The sequence below is a fragment of the Kogia breviceps genome, chromosome 5 (assembly GCF_026419965.1).
Source record: "Kogia breviceps isolate mKogBre1 chromosome 5, mKogBre1 haplotype 1, whole genome shotgun sequence".
Lineage (NCBI taxonomy): Eukaryota > Metazoa > Chordata > Mammalia > Artiodactyla > Physeteridae > Kogia > Kogia breviceps.
Genome location: NC_081314.1, coordinates 69,637,939 through 69,656,501, shown reverse-complemented (window position 1 = coordinate 69,656,501; position 18,563 = coordinate 69,637,939). Strand labels below are relative to the sequence as shown.

The following is an 18,563-nucleotide window of genomic DNA, read 5'->3' as shown; positions in this document are numbered from 1 at the left end:
CATACAGAGTGAAGTAAGTCAGAAGGAGAAAAACAAATACCGTATGCTAACACATATATATGGACTCTAAGGGAAAAAAATGTCATGAAGAGATTAGTGGTAGGACGGGAATAAAACACAGACTTACTCGAGCATGGACTTGAGGATATGGGGAGGGGGAAGGGTGGGCTGAGACGAAGTGAGAGAGTGGCAGGGACATATACACACTATCAAATGTAAATTAGATAGCTAGTGGGAAGCTGCTGCATAGCACAGGGAGATCACCTCTGTGCTTTGTGACCACCTAGAGGGGTGGGATAGGGAGGGTGGGAGAGAGGGTGATGCAAGAGGGAAGAGATATGGGAACATATGTATATGTATAACTGATTCAGTTTGTTGTAAAGGAAAAACTAACACACTATTGTAAAACAATTATACTCCAATAAAGATGTTAAAAAAAAGAAAAGAATAAACAAATGATTAAGATAAAAAAAAAAACACAGGAGAAAGTTTTTTTCAACATTGGAATAGGCAAAAAATTCTTAAGGATTCAGTACATATAAAGAAACTATAAAACTATTTTTAAAAAATGATAAACTGGACTCCATCAAATGTTTTAAGTTTTGCTCTTCAAAAGACACAATTAAGAAAATAAAATTGCAAGCCAGATGTTAGAAGAAAATATTTATGATGCATATATCTGATAAATGACTTGTATTTGTAATATATAAACACAACTCAATAATAAGACAAACAAACCAATTTTAAAATGAGCAAAACAAGGCTTCCCTGGTAGTGAAGTTGTTAAGAATCTGCCTGCCAATGTTGGGGACACGGGTTTGAGCTCTGGTCCAGGAAGATCCCACATGCCATGAAGCAACTAAGCCCCTACACCACAACTACTGAGCCTGCACTCTAGAGCCTGTGAGCCACAACTACTGAGCTCGCATGCCACAACTACTGAAGCTCATGTGCCTAGAGCCCATGCTCCATCCACAACAAGAGAAGCCACCATAGTGAGTAGCCTGCTCAACACAACTAAGAGTAGCCCCTGTTCACTACAACTAGAGAAAGCCCATGGGTAGCAACGAAGACATAACACAGCCAAAAATAAAAATTAATTAATTTTAAAAAAAAACAAAAAAACAAGGTGAACTCTCACTTCACACACACTAATATAGCTAAAAGTAAAAAGACTAAAAATAAGTGTTGACAAGGACATGGAGCACCTGGAACTCTCATATGCTGCCTGTGGAAATTTAAAATGGTAAAACTACTTTGGAAGAGTTTGATGGCTTCTTAAAAAGTTAAATTTTCCCTTACCCTTTGGCCCATAAATTCTACTTCTAGGTATTTACTCAAGAAAAATAGCAGTATATGTCCACAAAAAGAAATTGTACACAGTTTCATAACAGATTTATTCATAATAGCCAAATACTGGAAAAGTCTCAAATGGCCATCAACAAATGGCTGGATAAACAAATTGTGCTATATCCATGCAATGGAATGTTACTAAGCAATGAAAAGAAAAACTACTGATGTAATAAGTAACATGAATGATTTCATGGGGTAAGACTGTCCTGAGTCTTGGCCTCCAGTACTACTTACTTACCTAATAAGCCTTCAGCTACTGTTTCCAAGAGAATAGCAGTTCCCTTGGCAAGAAAATGTTATGCAGAAAGCCTAGTGAGTGGAATGGTCCCCAAATACCCATCAGAACCCCTAATGCTGTGCTGCTGGACAGAAGCCCGCTCTCCTGTTTTTTGTTTTGTTTTGCTTTGGTTTGATTAGTTTGTTTGTTTTTGAGGATGGGCCAGCATTTTAACTAGAAACTTGGTTTTTCTTTATCAGAACTCAGGACTTAATATTTTTCTCCAGTATTATGAGCTTTACCTCTAAATAGCTTTTCGCTTTATTGCTAGGTTTGACACTTCCAAACTTATAACTGTGTATCCCTTTCATTTATAAGAATTATTGCTTTTTTGTTAATTTAATGCACTGGTTTTGTTCCTTGAGTTTAGATGCAAAAAATGACACACTCTTACCAGTCAAATCTGAATAATGCTGGATTTTTTTTTCCTTTGATGAGGAGAGAGTGGAGGTGGAAATGGGTGGGCGGTGATAGTTTACTCTTAAAAAATCAAGGGTTTTTTTTTTCAATTTATGTAAGTGATACTTGTTGGTTACACAAAAAATGCTGTCTTTCCTCACATATTGGAAGCACTCTTTCCATGGACCATGCACTGAAAGTGATTCAAGTGGGACTAACTCTAGGCACACGTTTTCCCTGACCCCATTACGAACAACAGAGGTGGGTATGTACCCCTTAGATCAAGGTGGGCACATGGTCTAATCAAGATAATCACAAACTACAGAGGAGCGATATATACCCATCAGAAAAGCAAACATTTCTTTAGCTCTGGGATAGAGAGCTATAAGAATGACAGAATTAGAAATCTTTTTCAGTCAACTTATCTGGTCTCACAAAAGAAGCCAGGGTCTGCAGCAAGGAAAAATTTTATCAATACAGTAAACGAATCAGAGATAAGATAAAATGAGAGGAAAGTTAGACTCAAGACCATGTCAATGGAGCCACTGGATTTAGACTCAAGAATGCTCTATCCCCCTAATTTTTGGTTACTTGACAAATTCCTAATTTTGCTCACGCTGTTTGGTATTGGGTTTCTCTTACTTGTAACTGAGAGTCTTGACAATAAAAAAGTATAAGAAGGAGAAACAAGTACTGTTAATTACACCACCAAAAGATAACTGTATTTTTTAGTATTTTGTGGGTTTTTCTCCCACTGTTTTTCTATGCCTACTGTATTTATAATCATACACCAAAACCTATATCCTTTTTTTGCTTAATATAATTATATAAGCTTTTCTTGGGTAATTAAAAATTATTTGAAAATATCATTGATTATGGACGTAAAATATCTCATCATGCAACTATACTATAATTTTACCCATCCCTCCATTATTGAATATTTAGCTTGTTTCCAATATTTCTCCTTATGAATAATACTGCAATAAATATCTTTGCACCTAGAGATTTTTTTTCTACATTTAGGATTATTTCCTTCACACATGATCTCAGGAATTTAATTACTGGGCAAAATGTATGAACATTTTAAATGTCCATGATAAAATGTGAAAAATTTGTTTCCAAAGAGCTGTAAAATTAATAACCTCAGCAAAATTATATAAAGATACCAAATTCATGTCTCCACATCCACATTAAATATTACCATTTAGGGGCTTCCCTGGTGGCGCAGTGGTTGAGAGTCCGCCTGCCGATGCAGGGGACACGGGTTCGTGCCCTGGTCCGGGAAGATCCCACGTGCCATGGAGCGGCTGGGCCCGTGAGCCATGGCCGCTGAGCCTGCGCGTCCGGAGCCTGCTCCGCAATGGGAGAGGCCACAACAGTGAGAGGCCCGCGTACCGAAAAAAAATAAAAATTAAAAAAAATAAAATAAATAAATGTTACCACTTAAAACAATTTATTTTTGGCCGCTCGGCTTGTGGGATCCTAGTTCCCAACCAGGGGTCAAACCCAGGCCCCCTGCAGTGGAAGCACGGAGTCCTAACCATTGGGCCACCAGGGAATTCCCTAAAACAATCTTTTATTGGTTGTATAGTTGAAAATGATATGGCATAACTTTGTTGTTTTAATTTGTATTTATTAGAGAGAAAATTCATGAGCATAAATTTATAATTCATTTATTTTTTCTGTCTTGTGGCTTGTCTCTTCTTGTTCTTGTCCATGTGTTTATTGGGGACATTATGTTTTTCTTACTAATTTGTTTGACCTCCTTATACTAAAGGTATTAACATGTCACATTTATTACAAGTTGACTGTGCATTGTTGAAAACAATTGCCTTGTATTTTTTTTTAAAGCACAAATTTAAAGCTTTATGCATCACATCTGTTTATCTTTTCCTCTATTGTTTCTTCTCTCATCTCAGAAAGTCTCTTTCCCCATTTAGAGAGTTGATAACCACTTTTATGTACATTTAGAGTGTTTTTAATAGTTTTGTGTTCTACTTTCAGTTGATTTAACTATCTGATCTTTTTTGCAATATTTTTCAAGCATGTATGAGGAAAAAGCCAAGAATATTCCTTTGCTCTAAACAACCAATAGTTATAAAGCTTCTTTTATCACATATTAAACTTTTAATTTTTTTGGTTTTGAATTTTATTTTATATATTTTTTTATACAGCAGGTTCTTATTAGTTATCTATTTTATACATATTAGTGTATATATGTCAATCCCAATCTCCTGATTCATCACACCACCCCCCATCCACCACTTTCCCCCCTTGGTGTCCATACATTTGTTCTCTACATCTGTGTGCCTATTTCTGCCCTGCAAACTAGTTCATCTGTACCATTTTTCTAGGTTCCACATATATGCGTTAATATATGATATTTGTTTTTCTCTTTCTGACTTACTTCACTCTGTATGACAGTCTCTAGATCCATCCACGTTTCTACAAATGACCCAATTTCATTCCTTTTTATGGCTGAGTAAATTCCATTGTATATATGTACCACATCTTTATCCATTCATCTGTCGATGGGCATTTAGGTTGTTTCCATGACCGGGTTATTGTAAATAGTGCTGCAATGAACATTGGGGTGCATGTGTCTCTCTGAATTATGCTTTTCTCTGGGTGTGTGCTCAGTAGTGGGATTGCTGTATCATATGGTAGTTCTATTTTTAGTTTTTTAAGGAACCTCCATACTGTTCTCTATACTGGCTGTATCAATTTACATTCCTACCAACAGTGCAAGAGGGTTCCCTTTTCTCCACACCCTCTCCAGCATTTGTTGTTTATAGATTTTCTGATGATGCCCATTCTAACTGGTGTGAGGTGATACCTCGTTGTAGTTTTGATTTGCATTTCTCTAATATTTAGTGATGTTGAGCAGCTTTTCATGTGCTTCTTGGCCATCTGTATGTCTCCTTTGGAGAAATGTCTATTTAGGTCTTCTGCCCATTTTTGGATTGGGTTGTTTGTTTTTTTAATCACATATTAAACTTTTAAATCTTTCTATTCGTATACCAGCAATACTCTATTTTATTTATTTTTTAACGTCTTTGGTGGAGTATAATTGCTTTACAGTGGTGTGTTAGTTTCTGCTTTATAACAAAGTGAATCAGCTATACATATACATATATCCCCATATCTCTTCCCTCTGGCTTCTCCCTCCCACTCTCCCTATCCCACCCCTCTAGGTGGTCACAAAGCAATATTCTATTTTAATTGCTATAATTTTGTAATACCTTTTATCACCTGGTAAGGCTAGCTGCCCATCCCACTGATAAATTATTTTTGAAAATGTGTTCTTATATTGTCTCACCTGTTAGCTCTGTCTGATGACCATCACACACACACAAAAAAACTAACACCTCTGAAAATTCACCAGCAACAACAGAATAGGAAAAGGGGTATAACTAAAAGTTATAAACTTAAAAATGTGGCTATTGAGGAAAGAGACAAAGCATTCTGACAGATCAAAGCTCAGCTTCTGAGCCCACTGCAGCCCTCTACCCGCCACGACCGCACCCAGAAAGAAGGAGATTGGACAAATTCCTGAGATCTCTCACTAATACTCCCCAATCTGTGGTTAAACAGACTCAAGAGGTAAGTAAGCAGCTCAGAGAAACACTCCTCACAGTGTAGACCCCAACTTCAAGATCTCACTAGAAACAGAAAGAGTCCCAGGGAACTATCAGGAATCCAGTGGTATCCCACCATGAGAACAGGAGGCATGGCCAACAAGGTGGATTAATTCCTGGTACCAGATATGTAACATCATTTTAGAAAAGAGAGTAAAACCTAGGTTACAAAGGCTGCACACAGCTGCAGTGGAGGTCTGCTCCTACTCTTTCTGCCTTCAGTCTCAGAAGAGTGGATAGAAAGCAAATTTTAGCTCCACCCTTGGAGGTGAGACATGCAAGCGTCAGGGATGGAAGAAGTCATGGAGAATTCACCATCAGTGTCTCAGAGAGAGCTGAAGTTCTCAAAAGACCTGCCCACGTTCAACACGAGCAAGCGAGAATCAGCCAGGTACACTACAGAAAACAGAAAGAGAAACACAACATGCCAAAGAAAAACTGAAAACCCAGTCTGGGAGAAAAATATATACACCAAGCGAAAAAAAATTTTTTTTAACTTCCAGTGAGTGCCTGTTCTATGGAAGATTGTGATAAGAGCATGAATAAAATAAGATGGATCTCAAAGATAAGAGGTAAAACAACAGAACTTCCAGGACGCTGTTAAGTGAGAAGGGTGAAAGTAGGCATCCTTGTTTTGTAAACAATTTTGATGGGAATGTATTCTGTGTTCCACTATTTTATTATAATGGTGGACATTGTTTTGAATGTGTTATTCTTTATCATGTTAAGGAAATAGCATTCTATTTCTAATTCATAAAATGTAATAGCAAATGGTTGAACATCGACTCAACCTATTGCAGCTGGCATAAACAAGCTCTTTTACAAGACCTTTTTATTCTTGCATCACACTTACAAAGATGACTCAGTGCAGTCATCAGAACTTGTCCACATAAATGATGAGTGAGACATTTCATCATATTTCCTTTTAACAACCAGACTTTCTGTCATATAGCAAATTCAGTGACTCATTTTTCAAAGGCAAGTTTTTCCACTGCTGTTATTTACAGGATTGCCGCCATTAGGGCTACAGGTTGTACAAATACTCTATCACCCAAATGTCTTTGGGGTCATTCTTTCTAAAAGCGTAAGCTTTAGAGTCAGACAGCTCTGAGTATGAATCCTTGCTCTACAATTTACTAATTGTGGCTTTGGATCACAGTTTCACCAGTTTCCTTATCTGAAATTTGGGTCTAGGTTATTTAATGTACAGGGCATTATAAGGGTTAAATAAAAGAATGTGTTTCAAGCAGGTACTTCAAATGATGACTTATATTTTTATTATTGTTATTTTTTAAATTATTATGTGTCTGGCACATAGTATATACTTAATAAATATTTACTGAATGAATGAATGATCTCTAGAAAGAATTCAAAGATGAAATAGGAAGTCTCTGTCCATAAGAAATTTCCAGGCTAGGAAATTAATTGCCAATAAAATAAATATAAATGAACTTGAGTTCTAGGTTTGATTTCATGGGGCCTGATGACTTAATTCTGTTACCCCATTACCAAGTATTCTTCCTAACTAGACCTCAGCCTGGTACCTGGGCACAGTCATAGATTAACTCCTGACCCATTATACTCTTTGGATATAGATAGCAGAAGTCAACTCAAGCTAGCTTAAGTTAAAAGAGAAAATTATACAAAAATCCAGGAACTGATGTCTCATGTGACCCATGGGCAAGTATACAACTGAATGTCAGAAGGACTGGAACCAAAAAGTGGAAAACTCCTGGGAACAAGAGTTTCTCTCTCTCTCTTTCTCTCTCTCTCTCTCTCTCTCACTTTCAGTTTTGTTTCTCTCTGAGCCTGCTTTTTTTTCTGCACAGCTGGCCTTCTTCTATCTCTAGACTGTAGGGCAGACGGTGGCCAGCCCTGAGTCTCAAATCTGCATATTTTGCATTCATCCTAATTCATATTCCTGGAGGAACTCTGGATAGCCCAGCTTAAATCAAGCATCTGCCTTGGTCCTTTCAGTGGCCTCTAGGAGAAAGGGATCAGATTGGACTATAAGGCGGCCAGAGGGTGTGGCCATAGGGTGGCCCCATCATGAAGGGAGAAATGGAAGAACACCCAGCAGGTGTCCACCTACACTCAGTACAGACTGACGCTTGACCTGTTTATAGCCCTAACTCTCACCACAAACTGAACTGCACACTAAACCTTAACCCTTGTCCCGGAATTCCACTTACACTGATCTTGTGAAGCATACATAACAAATAAAGGGAAGTGGTCTCTGCATTTTCATTGTTTCACCTACTTTTGGAAAAATGTGGTTTTTACATAGTGAATTTCATTCAAAATCATGTTTACTTGCTGTAAAATACCTGAGTGAAAACTGAGAAGGTCAAAGGAAAAAATCTAGTTCTTTCCAAATCTCACTAAAAACCTGTATATTTCCTAACATTCCTAAGTAAAGAACTAAATGAATAAAATTTCTGAATTTGAAGGTAAATATTTCTGCTTTGATGCCTGTGGCGGAGTCATGCTGACTGCTTTCATCACTGCACAGCATGGGATGTATTCTCATCAGTCGCTCCATGCACAGGAAGAGTTAGAGGCTGCGGTTATAATCAAGACCATACTTGGCCCCAGCCTCCCTTGGTTAAGGAGTTTTTGGTACCCTCCACGTTCTTTCTTTCTTCAACAATGGTCTGTCTCAAGATTAGACTTATTTTCTTTGACTTCCATCAACTTCAGCGTAATGTATATGCCTTCTTGGGGCTCCTGCTATCTCTCAATTCCTTCCCTTTATCCTTCTTCAGGACTATCATGGGACATCAGGTGCCTGGTACTAGCCAAACTAAACTAACTACAGTCTACCTTTCCCACTGATTACAACCAAAACCTCTAGACAAAATGCAAAAAACAAATACCTGAAGAGTCTAAAAAGTAAATAACAGCAGGCAGATTGAGGACTAAAGTCAAAACGTGAATAGCAACTCATAGCCTGGGTGAAATCACCTCTTGCTAACCAGAAGACCAGGAACAGCGATTCCTGAATGACAGACGTGTAAGAGAAATCCCACTTCTTTTTTTAACATGCTTTCTTTTCTCTGTTCTCTCCCAGCTCTGCCCTGAGATCAGCCCCAAGCACCGGGCTGCATTGACACAGAAGCAGCGGCAACACAAACATCTAAAATTCACCCTCCGCAAAATCTCTCTCTCTGACCAGAGAAACCAGTGAAATGGACCATGCTGTTCAAATAGTGTGGGTGATCCCTGTTATTTATTTTCTTTCTTTTCTCTTGCTGCTTTATCCCCAAAGACAGCCCCAGTCACACAGGACAGCACAATAGTGCAAGAAAATAAAACTCAGAGAGAACGCTAGCTTCCTGGCATTAAGAATTAAGAAAAGGAGAGTCCCTGGGGGCTGGAGAATATAGGGACATGCCAGAGACGAAAGAGCTGGGAAAGGACATCTTCTAATTCTGTCCGGGACCCTACATAAGTCCCAGACTCAACCCCCAGTGTACACATGCAGAACAGACCCAAAGAAGCATAGCAAAGGCTTCAAGAATTAAACTACTAAAGTCCCAGACCAAACTCTGAGTGGTGCATGTGACAGATAGACCCAATAGCATAGCAAAGTTTTGAAAACTGAGTTAACATTGGAATTACCACCTTTATAAGGTGAGACACCACTTGTAGTCTGAACTGAAGCCAATCCCTGTTCCAGAGAGCTTAGAGTATGTGTGACAATGTGCCCAGTGCTGTGAGGATCCCACCCTAGCCAGATGTGGGACAGTGAGCATGGCCAGACATTAGCTATTTGTTGAAATTTTAGAAAAAAATCAATAGCAATTTTCCAGCAATGCCTCTCTGAGAAACCTGAGAAAATTCAAACATAACATTAAAAGTTTTTTGTGGACAGTTGTTGTTTTTGCATTCATCATCCATTCTCCCACTCTGGTAACTCTGTCCAGATTTTGCTTTAATGAAAATATCCCTTCTCTAGCTTAGCCATAATCAATTAAGTCAATAAATATATTCCATCCTCCTGACTCCAGTGATTGGTCAGAGATGAACACACAATCCAGCCAGAGCCAATGAGATGCAAGGAAATCTCATTCATCATTCACAAAATAGAGTCCTGATTAACAGAAGGTTTACCCCTTCATCCCTCTCTAAATCCCACGTATTTCTCCAAAAAATACAAACAAAAGCCATGTGATACAGGTGCTTCTACTTTTAATGCTGAACAACGGTATATTTACTCGTAGAAAATAATGATATACATTTTAAAAACCAAAGCTTTATAGGTAGAAATAATAATCACCTAAGGAATAGCCATACACATATAAAAGGAAATCATTCAGAATTTAAAACTGGAAGCAAAAAACTAAATTTTCCATTTCTACATTTATACAGAATGGTATAAGCTCTGCTTTGGCTAAAATCTTTGAAGAGCATCTCTCAAGCTATTGTCTCCTGAGAGGATGTTTACCACCATCAATCATCTGTAATCCCCCCCCTTTTTTTGAGGAATATTTGACAATTTAAAATGTGTATATTTAAGGTGTACAATTTGATGATTTGATATAGATATACATTGTGAAATATTCACCACAATCAAGCTACTTAACATATCTATCACCTCAGACAGTTATCATTTCTTTTTTCCTTTTCTTTCTTTCTTTACAATTCTTAAAGAACACGAGTAGATTCAGGAAGCCCAGGTCTTCCCAGACCCTGTTGGTGCTCAAAGAAAGAATGGTTTCCAAATTCCTTCATGGGTTTTGCATTGAAGGCTCAAACTACTTCCTTGAGGGAAAATTCTTTAAGTGTTCTGGAAAGTACAGTCATCCCGAACCTCGGTGGAAAAGATTCAAGCTGTCCAGTGGAACAAAGATTGGGTGTTTAAAATCAAGGAGTTCCTAAAATGAAACTGGTTTTTTTAGATAGGTATTAGTTATACGGAGAGACTGAAATGGAGTTAACTCTGGGTAGATATGAGGTTCCAGGGCTTGCTCTTCATGAGGCATTTATCAAGGACCTACAAGGGGACTTGGGATGAAGGAAGCACAGTCCTTTCTAAGCAGTCGTCCCTGGCCTGTGGGAGGATGTTTCACAGACCTAGGACTCTTATCCAGGGTAACGTAGAGGGGCACAGGTGTGAGAAAGGCTTGCAGGAAAGAGACATCACATCAGAGAAGCTTCCTGACCAGGTGGAGTTGAGAAACAGGGAAGATGTCAACATATGGAGATGGAGTTGACTTTCTGGGCCAGAGAGAAGAGCATGAGGAAAGAGACAGAGAAGAGGAAGTATGGAGTAGTGCAGGAGCCGCTGAGTAGCCAGTTGGAAAGGGACATAGTCATAGAACCACCTTCTCTGAGGGAGCACTACTGGGGAAAGGCTTAATGCATGGTGAAGGCCAATCCAAAGGCCCTCAGGCAAGCTGTGTGAGAGACGCCTACCAATACCCTCCAAAAGGCCATACACTCCTTAAAACGGGCACTGTATACTGGAAAATGCCCACGGCCCTGGGTTGGATTTCTAACTCTGCCACTAAATCCCTGTGTGACTTTAGGCATTCACTTAACTCTCTCATCCTCAGGACCCCAAGTGTAAAAAGAGGAGAATAGTATCTTTCCTGTGTACTTCACAGGATTGGCATGAACATAAGGAAAAACAGTGGGCACAGAATAGCACTGTCAAATACTTCCTTGTAGTTGGTTATCTTGTCATGTTTGTGAAACTCCCCAGTAAATGTTACCATCCTTCTAATATTACCACTACATAATAGATTTTTGAGGCCAAGGGATGTGTCTTCTTCAGGACTGTCTGGGAACACAGTATATGATTTTTTGAAAAGGTACATGATGAATGAATGAATGAACAATGTTCAGAGTCCTCCAACTAGATAATAAAATCAGTCTCCTAACTACACTGAAGACCTGTGGACTGTTCTTTGACTTTGGGCTGCTCGGCCCAGTTGAGGCTCTGAGTTAGTGGTGTTTATTCAATGTCATGGTAGAGAAGGAAGCCTGTGAAGGTGGAGTCATGGACATTATCTGCATAGACCCCATTGTTCTCTCCATTCCCATACACCTGGAGCCAGACCTGGTCACCCTTCTCCAGATAGAGGAGCACAGAGCCAGATGCCTGGTCCACGTTCTTGTCCTGGAACTGGTCATAGGTGAAGAGCACGGCCTTGTCCTTCTTGTAGAGGCTGACCTTCACATCCTTCAAGTAAACTGTGATGTGGTAGGAGAAGTAGTACAGCCCGGGAATGTTGCAGTAGAATTTGCCAGTGGTGCCATCATAGTGGTTTTGCTGATTGTAGAAGATCTTGGTAAAGCGAATGGGAATGTTGGGAATGGTGACCCGGGTCTCCAGTCCCACACTGAATGCTGAGCGGTATACATAGGCACTTTCTCCAGGTTCTCCTTTTCTGCCTGGGATTCCTGGAAAGCCTCGGGGACCTTCAACCCCAGTCACTCCATTTTCACCGGTGTCACCCTTAGGACCAGCAAAACCTAGAGAACGAGAAGACCTTAGTGACCACAAAAACAGAATTCCTGTTTAGGTTGGTTCCAGCATAAATCACTGTTCCTGTGGCCCCCTACCTACAAACTGCTTGACTTACAGAGCAAGGAACCAATGAGAGCTTCCAAAGCAGACAGCTGTCACTTCCTCCTCCACATCCCCTGCCCGACAGCAGGTCCTCCCTAAATTCATCTCCAACCTTATCTCCTATACATCTCCATCACTGATGCTCCACCCTGCCCACACTTTATGTGCCAGCTCAACCAACTACACGTCTGCTTTTCTGTGCCCTCTGTCTAGGCTGCCCTCCCTCCTTTATTCTGTCTGCACATCCTTCAAGGCCTCGCTCAAGCCCCACCTCCTCTTGAAAGCCTTCACTGTTAACCCAGGTCTGCATTGAGGGCATTTTCTCTCTATTCCACTGTTTAGGCACTTGTCCACATTCACTTCAGCATATTTGGAGTAGACTCTCTTGTGGTAACCTCTAACAGTCCTGTGCACTAGAGCAAGAGTTCTCCAAGAGAAGGACTGTGACCTGCAGGAGGTACCAGGAAGTATGGTTGAATGCCACTGGATGGAATGGGAATTAAGGGAAAATTAACGGAAACAGGAATATGAGGAAACTGGGAATAGGGATGGATGAGGGTGGGGATGGAAAGAGGATGGGGAAGGTGGTGTGAGTAGAGCACAGTCAAGAATACTTGGTTTTAAAGGTACCACGTGTGTTTACCTTTGAAAAGCCAATCCAAAATCCACTTCATGTTGCCTGTGGGTCACATTAAAAAGCTTTGTTTCTTCCCTGTGTGTAGACCTTAGTTAATAACTATTGCCCTCCTATAGTTCTGAAGCCCTCTTCTACCCAGGAGAAGTCTGTGACAGAGGAGACTAAAGACCTTATTCTTACCTGGATCTCCTTTCTCACCCTTCTCGCCAGGGATGCCATCTCTGCCATCACGCCCTGGGGTCCCGTTGTGGCCAGGATGCCCTGGGATGCCTGCCATCCAGCCTGCGCAGGCCCCCTTGGGGATGGGAAGGACTTCAGGCCCTTCAGTGGTTCCCTGGCCATGACTGGGCAGGGCTAGTAGCAGTAGAACAGCTCCCAGCAGCAGCATCCTGAGCCCTGTAACACAGATCTGTGCTATCAGACACAGAAGAGTGGACCCCACATGGCTTACCCAGTAGGACCCAAGCAGGACTCTGGCCAGTTCCGCAGAGTCTGCCTCTGAGACCTGCTCTCTCAATACTCACTTCCTCCAGGGAGACTCTTCTGACTCTTTCAGCCCACCTTGATTTCTCTCTGCCCTGAAATTTGCAGTATTTAGCATTATTCTTTGTGTGTGTGATCTCCTTTCTTTCACCATCGGTGATGGTGAGACAACACTCCTCCAATCCCTCATATCTGAGCACAGTACGAGGTACAGGGAAGGCTCCAAGAGTCAACTTGTCATGAACCTATCCCTTGAATTGTCCAAGAATGATGATTCAGATAATCCCATTCAACTCTAACCAACTTCCCTCTCTCTGGCTCCTTCCTTTTTCTTCTCTACTTCCCTTTTCCTCATTTTCTATGTCCGTTCCTCCTCCTTTCTTTCCCATTCTCTTTCTTCCTCTCCCCATTCCCTGGGCCACATGTTAGACAATTTGATATATTATGTACGTGCACACACATATGCTCACATACGCACATATACACATGTACACCCATACATGCACAGTGCACACGCGCACACACACACACAGCCTTAGTCAGACAACCAGTGACACACTGTCCCATGAGAATATCCTCTGACCGCTGCCTGGGCCACACTTCGCTGCATCTCGTCACCTGCCTGATCCCCATGCAGCCTTCAGGACACAGTGGGCTGTCCTCTCTTTTAGGAAGTCTTCCCAATCCTCCTTCCCCAATCTGGTCTGCTGTTCCTCCTCTGTGCTCCCCCAGTGCCCTCGCGTATCTCTAGCGAGGCACATCTTGCACCATACTATAACTCCTGACTTGCTCACCCATTTCAGCCATTAAACTACAAGCACCATGGTGCAAAGTCTAACCCACTACCAGCACAAAGTAGGGACTAAATAAATAGTTCTGTAGAAAAAAAAAGAGCAAGAGAGCCAGAGAGAGAAGGGAAGGAGGAAGGAAAAGAGAAAGGAAGGGGGAACGAGGGAAAGAGGATGGAGTACTTTTAGAATATATATTCTGGGTACCCTAGCAAAAAGCTCAAGGGGGACAGATGGCCAAGGGACTCCCTGTCTCAGAACTGGACCTCCATATCCCCTCCCAGAAGACAGTCCTTTACATGCACAGGGACCCTGGTCCCCATCCATCCCTGCCTCTGTTATTTAGGTGAACTTAGCCCCCCACTTCTGATTGCCAGGGTGTTAGTCTCCCCATCCCTCTCTCACCAGGGAGTGGAGAGAAAGCACCACAGAGGGGAACAGGGCCTAGGATCCTGGATCACAGGCATCACTAAGACCCTCTGTGGCGTTTGAAAGGTAGCTAATCCCAAGAACTTGATTCTAAATAAAACATGGTCCATATGTATTTTTTTACCCTAAACACTCACTATTTTTCATCAGTTTGCTTGTCTCATAGATTTCACAAAGCCTCCAGAATCGAGTTTGGCTTCAGGAGACATTTCCTCTGTGAAGGATGGAGAAAAGACCCTGATTAGAAATCTTACCCCAAAGACATGCATGGTGTCTGGAGTCCCACCACTATGGCCCATTGCCTGGGGCTCTATAATGACCCTCCATGTGACACAACCCACTCATCTTTCACATGTATATGTGAAACTTATCTCATATATATGATAAGTTTATATATAAGTTATATATAAACTTATATATATGTTTACTGTATTTATATATATATATATATATATGCTCATCTTTCATACACACACACGTGTGTGTTCATTAAAAATAGTAAGAGAGGGAATTCCTTGGCAGTCCAGTGGTTAACGGACTCTGAGCTTCCACTGCAGGGGCACGGGTTCGATCCCTGGTCGTGGAATCCCACAAGCCATGAGGTGCAGCCAAGAAAGAAAAATAGTAAGATAAATACTTTGAAAACTACAGAGATCAAAACAATCCCCACTCCCAAGAATCCATCTGTTTATTTTTAAACATGGTGTAAATAATACTTTACATAGAAATTTTATTCCGCAATTTTTGCTTTGCAATTTTCTAATTTTTATTAGAAAATTTAAATGTGTGGGGGCGGCTTCCCTGGTGGCACAGTGGTTGAGAGTCCGCCTGCCGATGCAGGGGACACAGGTTCGTGCCCCGGTCCGGGAGGATCCCACATGCCGTGGAGTGGCTGGGCCCGTGAGCCATGGCCCCTGAGCCTGCGCGTCTGGAGCCTGTGCTCCGCAACGAGAGAGGTCACGACAGTGAGAGGCCCGTGTACCGCAAAAATAATAATAATAATAAATAAATAAATGTGTGTGTGTGCTAGTCCATCAAGTGGATATAGCCAAGATATATGTCAACATTCCCATTTTACTGAACTTTGAACATATTTTCATTTAAAAACATTTTAAATCTGTAACAAACATCCTTAGGCACATAGTTTATCCTCAAATTATTGTTCTGCTATGACATATTCCCAGAAGTAAAATTTCTGGACCAAAAGGTATGAAAATTTTTAAGGCTTATGATGGATAGTCCCAAATTACAGTTTGTCATGCTGTTCCCTGGTAGTACATCAGTGTGTACATAAAGAGCCTATCTTAGCTACCCTCACCCTTTGGATATAATGAGTACAAATATTTTTGTTGTTCTTAGTTTAGTGAGCATTTGATCATTAGTGAGTTGTACATTTTATTAAAGGCCTATTTCCTAATTTAATTTCTTCATTTTTGATATATCTGTCAGTGTTCTTTATCAGTTAATTTATTAGGGACACAATGTTCTTTTTGAATTAATTTGTGTGAGCTCTTTATGCCAACACTTTGTCATATGTGCTATGACTATTAACTCTAGTGTAAAGATTATTCTTTTGTCTTGCTTATCCTGAGTTTTAGGTGACAGAAGTTTTAGTTTTTATATAGCCAACTCTGTTGGGTTTTTTGTGGTTTTTTTTTTTTGCTTCTAAGTGTTAAACGGTCCTTCTCCATACTAGAGTTTGGTGAGTACTTTATTTTCTTCTATTGTTTGGTGTATTTTAAATTTTACTCTTTAATCCATCTCTGATATTTTGTGTTGGTGTAAGCTGTGATCTAAGATACTCAAATGATTTCTTCCTATTTGAAAACTGTTTAAAAGACATTTAATCAAATTAACTTTTTTTCTCTCTGTTGGTCTGATGCATCATTTATCAAATATCAAGTTCTAATATCATCTTATAAGTAGAGTGAGAATTGAGAATGAGACCAGCAGAGAGGAGAGACAGGCAACACAACTGAGGCACATACCGATAACGATAGATGCTGCTCCCTGGTGGTCATGAGTCCCTAGTCACGGTTTTATTTTACCATTAACATGTACCTTTGTCCCCCTCTACTGGAATTGGAGGTCTCAAGGAGTGTTCTCAATAACAGCAGGAAATAAAATGAAAATGAGAGATAGTTTAAGCTTGACTTGTCCCAAGATGAGAAGAAAGAGGGGAGTTAGACGAGAAGCCAAAGAGAAAAGACCAGCCAAGCCCCTCTTGTGTTTAAGGAGAATACTTGTTCTGAGCTTTTTAAGACTTTATATGTCATCCAACCTTCCCACAATTTGTCACCTCCATCCTTTTCCTCTATAGGGTTAGCAGTAAAACTCCTAAGAAGACCACCGAGAGTCTCTGTGCTTGCTCTTCCCAGAAATGAAGAGGGCTATGCTCTTTTCCACAGGGAAACAGAAGGAGAGAATCCAGAATATGAGAACAAGTGAAGGCAGCTACAGAGGGCCCCAAAGAAGAAGGGTGACTGGGGGCTTCCTCCAAACCATTAGAAGGAGTGAAAAGTCAGGTCTCTAGGGTTCTCTGGTTCCTCCTCCACTTTAAAAAAATCAAGATTCTATTTTCCTGGGCTTCCTTGGTGGTGCAGTGGTTAAGAATCCGCCTGCCGATGCAGGGGACACGGATTCTAGCCCTGGTCCGGGAAGATCCCACATGCCGCAGAGCAATTAAGCCTGTGCGCCACAACTACTGAGCCTGTACTCTAGAGCCCGCGAGCCACAACTACTGAGCCCACGCACCTAGCGCCTGTGCTCCACAACAAGAGAAGCCACCCCAACGAGAAGCCCGCGCACCACAACGAAGAGTAGCCCCCACTCGCCACAACTAGAGATAGCCCATGCACAGCAATGAAGACCCAACACAGCCAAAAATAAATAAAATAAATAAATAAATTTGAAAAAAAAAAAGATTCTATTTTCCCAGCCCAAGGGAAGGCATTCTGTGCTCAACACTACAGTGTTACGGACAGATCTCTCCATTCATAGGGGCAACCAGTCTGGGTTCCATGACAGTAACATGGGATGACAGAAATAGAAGGAAGGATTGGGGGCAGATGGGCACACAACCCTTGGATGTTTCTGATGCTAAGAAGCAATTCTGATTGAAGAAGAAGGTTGTCATCTAACCAAGTTCTAGATGGAAAAATTAGCAACTGATAATAATTGAAGATCAGTGCAGAGATGCTGAATTTTCAAACAATTTATTCCAAAATTATCTGTGCTCTCTGTTTAGATATAGCAGTTATTACATTTTGATTTTGAAAGACCTCTCTTTCTAAAGGGGAAAACATTATTAAATAAAACTGTAATCTAGATCTATATTCTAAGATTCAATCGTGCCTATAAAGAAACCATTTACATGGGTCATGAAGCTAATCCTAAATACCACCTATAATTCCTTGTCTTTGTAGAATGCCATTTGTAAAGTCCTCACCTCACTTAATATCCCACCTAATTCTTACAATTTTGAGGGACAGGTTGAGGTAGAACACAGAGCACAGGTTCTATGACCTCAGTGGTTGGGTGAAAATAATTTGTTCTTCCTTGTAACATGTTTGTTGGAGGATTAAAAGGCACAATCCACGTAAAATACTTAGAACAGTGCCAGGCATGTGCCAGCACTCCAAAAATGTCATCTATTGTATGACTGTACCCACTCTAGAGATGAGAAAAGTGGGTTTCAGGGTGGTTAAGTGACTTGTCCAAGATCCCAGAGCTAAATGTAGAGGAGCTGGAAATCAAATTCTGGTTTTCTGAAACCCAACAATGGACCCTTAGGCATATCCCAAAAAAGGAAAGCAGCATCAAGGTCACACATCTGCCTTTTAATATTCCACTCCATAGGATGGGGGATAGAAGAGAAAATAATGTAAAGAAACCTCCAGACTATAATGCAGTGACCTGGCTTCTACTCTGGGCTCCACCAGTAACTTACTGGGTGACTTATCTGTCCCCACCCACTTTCCAG

General features: G+C 40.7%; 1 protein-coding gene across 2 annotated transcripts in view; it reads right to left on the bottom strand.

Annotated features, from left to right (window-relative positions):
* Positions 1 to 9,837: 9,837 nt before the first annotated feature.
* Positions 9,838 to 18,563, bottom strand: part of ADIPOQ (adiponectin, C1Q and collagen domain containing) — a 12,191-nt gene continuing 3,465 nt past the window's right edge. Inside the window, exons 2-4 of one of the 2 annotated variants that reach the window (XM_059064172.2) lie at positions 13,406 to 13,459; positions 13,062 to 13,277; positions 9,844 to 12,147 (exon numbers count right to left, since the gene is read on the bottom strand). In XM_059064172.2, the coding sequence (XP_058920155.1) occupies positions 11,627 to 12,147; positions 13,062 to 13,269 (729 nt within the window). In that variant the 5' untranslated portion in view covers positions 13,270 to 13,277; positions 13,406 to 13,459 and the 3' untranslated portion in view covers positions 9,844 to 11,626. Of the gene's footprint in view, positions 12,148 to 13,061; positions 13,278 to 13,405; positions 13,460 to 18,563 lie in introns of both variants that reach the window. The other variant, XM_067034187.1, reaches the window with a different exon arrangement.